This window comes from Monodon monoceros, unplaced genomic scaffold (assembly GCF_005190385.1).
Source record: "Monodon monoceros isolate NGI ecotype Baffin Bay Population unplaced genomic scaffold, NGI_Narwhal_1 Super_Scaffold_10, whole genome shotgun sequence".
Classification (NCBI taxonomy): Eukaryota; Metazoa; Chordata; class Mammalia; order Artiodactyla; family Monodontidae; genus Monodon; species Monodon monoceros.
Genome location: NW_021703766.1, coordinates 56,538,729 through 56,550,404, shown reverse-complemented (window position 1 = coordinate 56,550,404; position 11,676 = coordinate 56,538,729). Strand labels below are relative to the sequence as shown.

The 11,676-nt window shown below is 48.1% G+C and overlaps 1 protein-coding gene across 1 annotated transcript in view; it reads left to right on the top strand.

Annotated features, from left to right (window-relative positions):
• Positions 1 to 3,067: 3,067 nt before the first annotated feature.
• Positions 3,068 to 11,676, top strand: part of LOC114887986 (zinc finger protein 548-like) — a 34,602-nt gene continuing 25,993 nt past the window's right edge. The window contains exons 1-3 of the mRNA XM_029209815.1: positions 3,068 to 6,169; positions 7,072 to 7,198; positions 8,724 to 10,225. Of these exons, the coding sequence (XP_029065648.1) occupies positions 6,005 to 6,169; positions 7,072 to 7,198; positions 8,724 to 10,225 (1,794 nt within the window). The 5' untranslated portion in view covers positions 3,068 to 6,004. The remainder of the gene's footprint in view (positions 6,170 to 7,071; positions 7,199 to 8,723; positions 10,226 to 11,676) is intronic.

Sequence of the window (11,676 nt, the reverse complement as noted above, 5' to 3'; positions counted from 1 at the left end):
ACATCACCAACCTTCTGGTTCCAACCATTCTGGTGTTTATGTGCTTGCAGGCTGCATGTAGTTCATTTTTCCCACTTGGTGCAGGTTTCAGTATCTGTAAAAGAGCTCAAAGGTCATGGCTCAGAATTTTATCTATAACCCTTGAAGAGGAACTAAAAGTCCTTGACTTTGTTTAACAAGTAAACAATTATTATTTTGTCTTGTTTGGCTGTTTTACTTCCCTTCTGGATTTTCTCACTTCTGTGATTAAATTTACTCTCTGGAACTCAGGGAATGATTTTAGCTAACGAGAGGATCTCGGTCTTTGTTTTCTTTGGTGAAAGAATTCAACAAAGAGACTAAGATTGCAAGGCAGGCACAGAATTCATTAGAAGCACAGTACATGTGGGAAAGACAAGGCTAGCTCACGGAGTGAGCTGCGTGCAATAGGGGCAGCTTAGGTTGTTAGTATGGGGTTAATCTTCCAGGGTTTGGGCCAGGATGACTCCCCTTTTCCCTCCCCTACGATAGTGTCATCTGCAATTCCTTATTTGGGCTTCCACCAGGCTCCATTTTGAATCTTTCCCAAGAACACCTAAGCATAACCTATTGGGGGTGGGTGTCAAAATTGCAATGCTAATGATATTATAATGATATTACAATGTAGCCAAAGTTACTAGAGGACGACTTGAGAACTCCCTCTGCGCATGTGTGGGGCTGGGAAATCTCCTTGACCACATGAATGTGGAGGCTGGGGCGGACCCTCTCATCTTTCATCCAATTAGGGCTCCTAGTCCCAACAGTAGTTTATCAAAAGGGTCAGCATGAAACCAGTTGCAGCAGGTTACCCCGAAGCCTATCTATCTCCTACCTCAAAGCACACGCTGGCTCCATGGTTTTCACCGTCAAGAGTTTCTTGCTGAGATGTTGCAAAGTTTCTGTTTTAGATGCCATTCCAGGGAATTCCCTGGCTGTCCAGTGGTCAGGACACGGCGCTTCCACTGCCGTGGGCTGGGGTTCAGTCTCTGGTCGGGGAACTAAAATTCCACAAGAGCGCAGCACCGCCAAAAAAAAAAAACCCCAGCTATTCCTCCATGCACCATGGCCGCATTAAGTGCAAAACAAGTAGGTGGTTTTGCTTCTGCTTAATCCTTATGCATGAAGAGGCTGTCCTTGGGCCTGTCCCTGTCTTTCCTGCCTCCGGGAGGCCTAGGAGGCTACACTTTTTCTACAGACAACAGGCAGCCAGAGGACATGGGATGGGGGAGAGGGATCTGTTCTAGGAAAGTCTCATAGGGTCCTGTTAGGTTTCAAGTTGTTGAAAAGCGACAGCATAGCTGACAGCTATGAGTGCACATAGAGTATCACTATAATATAGTGTGTCCCTTTGGATGTGTAGATTTGGGAACTTGCTCTGTTTCACAGTCTGAAATAACAGGTCACTAAACTTTCTGTAAGTATTCCTGGACTGCTCTCCAGAAATCTGGGTGCGTCCCCTTTAACATCAGGGGACGCCCCGCCCACCGTTGGAGACTGGGAACTCCGCTTCTCAGTGCTCTTGAAGGAGTCTCAAAGCCACTACCAGCCACTTAGGGAGTGAGTTCTGCTCAGATCATAGACAGAAGTGGTGGCAGCGGAAACTACATTACCCAGAAGCAGCTACGGTGCGAAAGCGGCGGTGACTAAGCCAATGAAAGCTTAGGGGGGGACGCATACGTGCGTGCTCATCGCCTGGGGGCGGGACTTCCGGCGTTGTCTCTGGTAGTGTTTGGGTGGTTGTCGGGCTGTTCACCGGTTCAGGGTGTCGGCGTCGCTTGGTGGGCACCGAGGTGACGGAGCGAAGAGCGGGAGGAGAGAAGTTGGTCCCGCTGCCCAGAGGCGGCTGTGAGGCCCCCTGCGCCCATAGTTGACGGCGGTGCCCTAGTTTCCGACTCGCTCGCCGCCTCTCCCGGCTCCGTTCTTCCCACCGGCCGGTGACCGAGGCGGCCCTGATGAGGCCGGCTCAGGTGGGTGCTGCGTCTCCCGAGCCCCCACCCGGCCCGACCCCCGCCTCCGAGTCCCAAATCCGGAAGAAGGTGGGTCCGCTCAATTCCTTGCCGGTCAGCCCCAGAGTCCAGAACAGAGGGCGGCCTTGGGAGGGGTCCCTTTTCCACCAGTGGACTGGGGTGAGGGAGAGAGTACCCTCGGGGCCGCCGGTGCACGGATTGCAGGTGCTACGGAGTCGGAAGCATTGGGGAAACCTAGGGTCGCTTTTGTCAGGGACAGAGGGGGACGAGGTGTCTCACCTGAAACGGTAACCTGAGCAGGTAGAATTCATGGAAGGTTGTGAAGGGATTGGGGATGGGAGAACCGTGTTCAGAGTTAGAAGTTAAAAATTGGGAGAATAGGATGCGAATGGAGGCAGGGAGACTGCTGAGGAGACCACCGCGATAGACCCCAGGAGAATTATGGCAGGGGCTGGGCCAGGAAGGTAGTGCGACACTGGGAGATGGGATGAGATTCTGGAGAAATCTCAAACTTGGAGGAAATGGGATTTCCTGCTGCATAAAATACGGTTGTAAGCAAAAGTAGGGAATGAAGTACCATCCAAATTTTTTTGCCTGAACATCTGAAAGTGGGGAGATGAGGAAGTCAGCGCGAGGAGCAGGTTCCGGGGGAAGATCATGAGTTGTATTTGGACATGTTGATCCTGACATGTATCAAGATGGAGATGTCACCAAATGGAGATACCATATGTGGAGGTGAAGATAAAGTCTGGAAGTAAAGGAAGGGGACAGGGTTGGAAATATCAAAGGCATGGAGGGTGTGGACTGGACCAGGGCATGGCCTGGGGATCAGATTGAGGAGGGAGGCTTAAGATTGTTTTTTTTGTTTGTTTGTTTGTTTTTATTTTTGGCTGCATTGAGTCTTTGTTGCTTCACGCGGGCTTTCTTTCTCTAGTTGCTGCGAGCAGGGGCTACTCTTCGTTGTGGTGCGTGGGCTTCTAATTGTAGTGGCTTCTCTTCTTGCGGAGCATGGGCTCTAGGGTGCACGGGCTTCAGTAGTTGCATCACGTGGGCTCAGTAGTTGTGGCTGGCAGGCTCTAGAGCGCGGGCTCTGTAGTTGTGGCGTACAGGCCTAGTTGCTCCGCGACATGTGGGATCTTCCCAGACCAGGGCTCAAAGCCGTGTCTCCTGCATTGGCAGGCGGATTCTCAACCACTGCGTCACCAGGGAGGCTTAAGATTGTTACATGAGATGGGCCCTGTGGTGAGGGAGGGGCGAGAGTTTGAGGGGAGGACATGAGGGCTGGGTGCTGGCATCCCTGGTTCTCCCTTCAGAAAAGAGCAGACCTGACATAGGAGGGCTTCTGGCCTGTGTCTGTAGGAAGGGAGGCCTGGATGGGGTAAGGAGCGTCACTTCTGTGGAGCCTGCAGTGTGTGCTGGTGTGGGTTCTCCACTTGCAGGCTCTACTGATCCTCAGGGCCACTCCTGATGGAGCAAGGGGAAGGTAAGCCAGAGTGGTGCAGCCAGTGGGTCCTAGACGAGGGCACTGCCAGCTCACCTCCAACCCTCAGGGCAAGAGGGATGATCCACTGCTCCCTTTTGAGGATTATTTTATGGGTAGACCTGGTTGCTGAATGAACTAATAGCTGACCTGCCTGCTCAGCCCCTTGCTACAACTTATTAACTTAAGAATGTATGAGGGCTTCCCTGGTGACGCAGTGGTTGAGAAGCTGCCTGCCGATGCAGGGGACACAGGTTCATGCCCCGGTCTGGGAAGATCCCACTGGGAAGATCCCACATGCCGCGGAGCGGCTAGGCCCGTGAGCCATGGCCGCTGAACCTGCGCGTCCGCAACGGGAGAGGCCACAACAGTGAGAGGCCCACGTACCGCAAAAAGAATGTATGAAAATTAATTTAAACACTAATTAATCAATATTCCTCTAAATACATACACATAGGTAATTAGAAATGAGCCTGTTCACTCAGTTAAATTTATGCAAACACTTTGTAATTGGCTTGGCATTGATTTACCTCTAGGTATTTGCTTAACAATGCAAAGTTTTATATATGACATCCTCTGAGATCTTAAAAAAGCAGTAAAAATAAAGACCCCAGTTTTCAAAACTGTATCACTTCAGTTGCACTGAAAATATATACAAAACCGTTGTTCCTATGGTCAGTCATAGCTGACACATGGTATGTACTCCTTACGTTAGATAACAATAGGACCCCTGTGAGGTTGGAATTATTCTTAATCTTCATAAACTTTTTCTTTTCCCTGAGGCTCAGGGAGGTTTAACCCTTCTCCAGTGTCACTCAGCTAGTAAGAGACAATACTGTTTTGTGAGGAACTGAGCTTAGACTCTCAGGCTGAGATCTAATTACACCAGGGTAGGGCAGAAATGGTGGTCCAGCTCTGCTGTAGGATCCTGCCACTGTTACCCATTTCACATGGCTTCCTTCCCCCAGGGTCCCATGGCAGTGGCAGAAATGCTTATGGACCCTGTACAGGTGAATGGAGGGGTCCCACCTCTCACCCATCCCAACTATCACCCTGATAGTTTTATCATCCTGATCTGTATGCCCTCAGGGAATGGTAGTGTCCCAGGACTTCTATCCCTTTTTTGTCTCTTGTCTCTGTAGACCCTGTGCTTTCACCAGGTCCAGGATCCTATATTTAGTCCCAGGTTACATAGAATAGTTCCATTTCTGACAACTGGTGGGGTAAGATGTGGCAGAGAGTCCTGACTACATTCAGGATTCTGAATGTTCATACAGTTGCAGGTGATACTGAGGTGGGATGTTCAGAGAACTGCAGGTCTCTGTTATATCTGGTGGGAATGGGGAGCTGGGATGGGGTTCTCAGGTATCAGGCCTTGAATGATAGCCTGAGGTCCTGGTTCTCTCATCTCAGGTTGATGGGAGGTACGGAAGGTTTGAAGCAGAGAAGGAAGGTGCTATGACTCATGTTTTAACAGATTCCCTCTGGCTGTAGAATAAAAGACAGACAACAGTGTGAGTGAAGGTAGGGAGACCTGAGGGGAATTTCTGCAGTCATCTAGGTGAATGTTGGTGGTGGCTACATCCGAGTGGTGGCTATGGAAGTAGGGAGTGGTTGTTTTCTGGATGTGTTTTGAACTAGAGCTGCCTGTGTTTTATTTATTTTTTAAAATATATCAGTATATTTTTAATTGAAGTATAGATGATTTACAGTATTGTACTGTCCATATTTTATGTAATGGAGAGTGAGGGACTCAAGGAAGTGGGCTGATAGGAAGAATTGGGGATGAGTTCATGTTTCTGGACTTGTTAGGAAGGATGGATGCCTCATCAACTAAAATGGGCAAAGTCAGCTTTAGGAGGAATTTTCAGGTGGAATAAGGAGAGTCCGTTTTTGTCCACGTCACAAATGTTCCAGAGACACCCAAGGGGATGTATTGAGTGGGCAATTTTACACAGAGGGCTGGAGTTCAGAGGACGGATTCAGGATGGTGGCTGTGTGGACTACGATGAAGCCAAAGGTAAGATTTAGGCGACATCATTTCTAGTTTATGGCGGTGATGCCATTAGAGGACAAGGAGTGAGAGTGAAGGGCCTCAGGACTAAGTCTGTGGGATGGGTACCTGGCTGGTGGTGATGGGCATCACGAAGACAGATGAGGGAGCAGAGTGTTCTTGTCTGTGCATGACAGCGGGATGTAGGCGTGAGAGTCTTCTGAGGCCAGAGCGAACATGAGATGGATGTTGAGGGAGGAAATGGGATCAGCTAGGAGAGTCGCTAGACTTAGGGTGCAGTCACAGTGTGGGTGGGGAGGTCGGTGTACCTGGGCTTCACGTGAGGAGAGAAGTTGCTGACTGCTTATAGGACAGTTCGTGCAACACGGAAGAGGGAGAGGGCTAAGGGGACATGAGGTCTCACATAAAAAGTGTGGCTGGGGAGGAAGGAAAAAACAGGGCCAGGTGGTGAGACCTTCTAAGAAGGGCTTGGGGCAGGCCCTGGCCCCAGGGGACTTTGGTGTTCAGGGGCAGGACTGGGCTGAGATGAATGTTGGATGCATTTCCATTCACTGCCTGGATTCCATATGCAGAGTGCCCTATAAGGAGGTGAAGGAAGCGCCTATGGTGTGGGCTGGGGCTGTCTGTGGAACTGTCACTGTGGAAGGGTTAGAGTCACGAGGAAGGTGCAGTCCAACGAGTGAGATGCAGGTAAGGAGGAGTGCGAATGGTTGGTCCTGGGCCCTGGCACTGGGCGCTTGAGGACAGGGACGAGTCTGAATGTGTCTGAGGGTCAACACCTGGGGAACCCCAGGGAAACTGTGTGGCAGGAGAGGGGTAGGGCCCTGCATGCAGGTCCACATCTTATATAGTGGTTTTCTGCTCCCTCCCCCATGTGTTTTATGCTGTGTGCCGGACACAGTGATCAATGGTAATAAGGAGAGAGCAGGCACTGGCGCCACTGGGACCTGGTATATATTCCATGGTGGGACGTGTGGGAGGAGGGATGGATGAGCAGGAATGGATGTGTAGGGGGAGGGCTGAAGGTCCTGGAAAGGGAAAGGGAAGTGCATCAGTGATTGCACCCGCAGGATTTTAACTAGTGGAGACGAGTGAGTCGTGATACAGAGAGGCCAATGACATTAAAAGACAGTTTTATTACTTATATTTCCCAAGAGGAGGAGGTACACTATGTAACAGGGCTACCTCTAGAAGCACCAGATTCGGTCAGGAGGCGTGAGCACAAGCTAAGGGACACCAAAGGTCAGAGCCTTTATTAGACTTTTGAGGGAAATGCAGGGAGGATTGGATGAAAAGTTTATGGGTGACTAGTTTGTATAATTCTGTGTACCTGGGGTATGGGAACTGTCCCTAGCTGTCTGTTACCTGGCCCTGGGCTGCTTTAGGGCAGGGGAAATACTCACCTGGTTCGTGAGAGTTAGTTAAGGAGTTGGTTGAGAGTATGGGCTCTGGATTGCAAGGGAGATGTAAACAAATTTGGCCATTAGTTTAGCCCTGTAATTAATGGATGGCAAATAGATAAATACAGAATCCACAAAAATATAGTTAAAACAAGAAGCTGTCCATGAACCAAACTCTTCCAATTTTGGCAGGACCGTGTGGTCTTTGAGGACGTGGCTGTGTATTTCTCCCAGGAGGAGTGGGGCCTCCTTGATGAAGCTCAGAGACACTTGTACCATGCTGTGATGACGGAGAACTTTGCACTTGTGACCTCCCTAGGTAAGGTCCACAAGCTCAGCCAGTGCCCTGAGCTGTGCTCTGTTCTTTCCCTTTTCCCAGGGGGCAGCTCTGTACTCCCCACACTGAGACCACGGGTACTGCTTCCTTTCCTGGTTTCCTGGCATATGTGTTGTTGGTGCCGGGGCTGGACTGTGTGTACAGTGTCATTTTTCTTCGCAGGGAGCCCCATCCCTTCTACTCCGAGTCCTTCCAAGATAGGGCTCAGGAGTCAGAAATCTAGATTTTGTCTGAGACCCCTTCAGACTTGGCCTGTTCTTGGTTGGGTCCTCAGTCTAGATGCTTGGACTCTTGTTGTGCCAGGCCTTACCCCTCCCTCTTGCTGACATTTCTTAGGGCCTTCTGTGCCAGGAATTTTAGCACCAACCTAATTACTAATTTGGGGAACCACTGATTGTTACTACAGTCCCCCCTGTGAAGTTCTTATAATTTTAGAATGCCGAAAGCCCTGTGTTGGATCTCTGTCTACATGTGCTGGCCCCTTCTTTTTCTGTCTTTCACGTAAGACGAACCTCTTTCGGGTGCCACATCAATGCTCACCTGCAGCAATGGGGAGGACTCTGGGTACCTGCTAGTCTAGCGTGGTCACTACTACATCAATGCCAGGAGACACTCAGAAGTACCCGGGCTTGGTGTGAGGTCCTGGGAAAGGGTGTGATGTCAGAGCTCGGAACCTGTCCTGTGTTCACTATTGATTGATGCTTGGACCAGTGCCACACCTCATTTCTTCCCCACTCTTATTTCTTCTGTCACGCTCCAACCACACTTTTGTGACTCTCACTTGTCACAGGTTCTGTTTCATTGCTCCCTTTGCAATGTTCAACATTTGACCTGTATGTAAGATATCGTGAGATCTGCATGTATCCTTATATAGTCCTTGAACTTTAGCATTTCTTTTGTATCAAGTATTTCTAGATCTGGGCACAACCTTCGACACAGTGCTCACCTGTCACCAGTAGCCATGGCCATGTTGACTTGGAGGCCTGCCTCTCCTCCCTGCTCTGGTGTGAATGTTTGTGTTCCCCCATGTTCCATATGTTGAAAACCCCATGCCTAAGGTGACAGTATTAGGAGATGGGGCCTTTGGGGTGATTAGGTCATGCGGGAAGATCCCTCATGAATGAGATTTGTGCCTTTATGAAAGGGACCCCACAGAGCCTCCTAGCTCCTTCCAGCATGTGAGGACACTATGAGAAGTCTGCAACCCAGGAGAGTACAGGCTGATCTGTGGGTTCAAGTCTCCAGAAGTGTGAGAAATAACTTTCTGGTTTTATAAGCCAGCCAGTCTGTGGTATTTTGTCATAGCATCCGAAATGGACTGAGACAGTAACTCATCCTTCAGTCCCTGCCTATTGTCAGGGCTCTCTCATCATGGGAGCTATGCAGGCCCATCTCTGCACAGCAGACCTTCCTCTCTCTGGCTTTAGTCTTCGGTGTGTCATTTCTGATGGGGCTGCCCCTTCTACCAAAATAATCATGCACTTCACCGGCATTTCTCTGCTTACAGGTTGTTGGCATGGAGCACAGGATGAGGAGGCACCTTCTGAGCAAAGTGTTTCTGTAGGGATGTCAGAGGTTGGGACTCCAAAGCCAGATCCATCCACCAAGAAGGCCCAGCCCTATGAGATGTGTGACCCACTGTCCAAAGACCATTTGCACCTACCTGAGCATGACGGAGTGTACCCTGATGAAGGGCTGTATATTTGTGGGGCAAACCTTTTCCAGCACCAGAAGGAGCAGATTAGAGACAAACTTTCCAGAAGGGATGAGGGGCAGCCTTCATTTCTTACCAACAGCAACATTCACTCGGCAGAGAGGACCTTGACATGCAGCAGAGACAGAAAGGACTTCCCAGGCAGCATAGGCCTTCTGAAGCTGCCGACCCCTCACAATGCGGGGAAGCCACACAGGGACACTGAGTGTGGGGAAGCTTTTGATAGTGGGCAGAGTGATTACAGGTGCACTCAGTGTGGGAAAGCCTTCCGTCAAAAACAGATCCTTGTTGAGCACCAGAAAATCCACACTGGTGTAAGGCCTTATGAGTGCAGCAAATGTGGGATGGCCTTCATTAGAAAGTTTCACCTTGTTCAGCACCAGAGAATCCATACTGGAGAAAGGCCTTTTCAGTGCAGTGAATGTGGGAAATGCTTTAGGTACAACTCCACACTCATTAGTCATCAGAGAGTTCACACTGGATTGAGCCCTTATGAGTGCAGCAAATGTGGGGAATTCTTCAAGTACAATGCCAACTTCATGAAACATCAGAGAAAACACAATGGAGAAAGGCCTTATGAGTGCAGAGAATGTGGAAAATTCTTTAGGTACAACTATAGACTGGTAAGGCATGGGAGAGTTCACAGTGGAGAACGACCTTATAAGTGCAGCGAATGTGGGAAATTTTTCAGGTACAGCTCCACATTCATTAGACATCAGAGAGTTCATACTTCAGAAAGGCCTTATAAGTGTAATGAATGTGGGAAATATTTTAGGTATAATTCCACACTCATTAAACACCAGAGAGTTCACACTGGAGAAAGGCCTTATGAGTGCACTGAATGTGGGAAATTCTTTAGGTACACATCCACCCTCATTAGACATCAAAGAGTTCATACTGTAGAAAGGCCTTATGAGTGCAGCTTGTGTGGGGAATACTTTAGGTCCAAGTCCAAACTCATTAAACATTGGCAAAATCACACTGGAGAGAGGCCTTACGAGTGCAGTGAATGTGGGAAGGCGTTTAGGTACCACTGCAGACTCATTAGACATAAGAGAGTTCACAGTGGAGAGAGGCCTTTTGAGTGCAGCGAATGTGGGAAATTCTTTCGATACAACTCCAACCTCATTAAACATTGGAGAAATCACACAGGCGAGAGGCCTTATGAGTGCAGAGAGTGTGGGAAAGCGTTTAGCCACAAGCATATACTTGTTGAGCATCAGAAAATCCATACTGGAGAAAGGCCTTATGAGTGCAGTAGATGTCAGAAAGCCTTCATTAGGAAGTCCCACCTTGTTCATCACCAGAAAATCCACACTGAAGACAATATGAGTGCTGTGAATGTGGGGAATTCATTAGATACAACTCCAACCTCATGAAGCAGAGAATTCACAGTGGTAAAGGCCTTATGAAAGGGCCTACTGTATAGTACAGGGAATTATATTCAGTATCTTGTAATAACTTATAATGGAAAAGAATTTGGAAAAGAATTATATATATATAATATATATATAAACTAAATCACTTTGCTGTACACCTGAAACATTGTAAATCAACTATACTTCAATTAAAAAACAAAAGACCTTACAAGTGCAGAGGTTATGGTAAATTATGTACTACTCCTAACACTGGAGAAGTACCTCATGAGTTATGTTGGAGTGGGCCTTCTGAGTACAGTGAGCATGGAAAGTTGTTTTGGTACAGCTCCCCACTCGTTAGACATCGAGTTCACACCAGACGAAGGCCCTCTAAGTACAGTGAATGGAAGTCTTCAGGTGAAACTCCAACTCCATTAAACATCTATTTCACAATGGAGAAAGGTCTAAGTGCAGCAAATATGGGCATATGTTCAGCCAAAACTCCCACCTCATTCAGCACCAAAAAGTTCACATCAGAGAGAGTATTGCAAATGTGTAAAGACTTTAGCAAAATGTCTGCTCTAATCTGTCCCTGAGAACTACTTTTTTTCTTTGATTGTGGTAAAATATATGTAACAAAATTTACCCTCTACCTTTTAAATTGTTGGGTGTAGTGTGTTTAAAAATTCACATCTAATCTCCAGAATTTTTTTCATCTTGCAGAAATGAAACTCTATGCCTCTTAACGTCTCTTTCTACTCCTTCCCTACCTCACCTGGCAACCTCTTTTTTACACTCAGTCGATTAATTTGATTACTCTGGATGCTTTATACAAGTATAATCATACAGTTTTCACCTCTTTGCAACTGGCTTATTTAGCTTAGCATAATTTCCCCATGTTGAAGCACTTGTCAGCATTTTCTTCTGTTTTGAGAAGGAATCAGAATTGACCTAAGACATGGGGAAGGGTTCTGATGGTCAATACAGATTTGCCTGATATGATGTTATTTAGAGAAAGAGGAGATCCAGATTTTATATGGAATATTTATTAACAGCTTTATTGAGGTACTGACATACTCAATTTCATATTAAAATTGTAAAATGTATTTTCACATCTGTGTGCACAATGGGACTATCACCAAAGTCACGAGGGCTTCCCTGGTGGCGCAGTGGTTGAGAGTCCGCCTGCCAGTGCAGGGGACACGGGTTCGTGCCCTGGTCCGGGAAGATCCCACATGCCGCAGAGTGGCTAGGCCCGTGAGCCATGGCCGCTGAGCCTGCGCGTCTGGAGCCTGTGCTCTGCAACGAAAGAGGCCACAACAGTGAGAGGTCCGCATACCGCAACAACAAAAAAAATAAGTCACAGTAATGAACATGTCCATTACTTA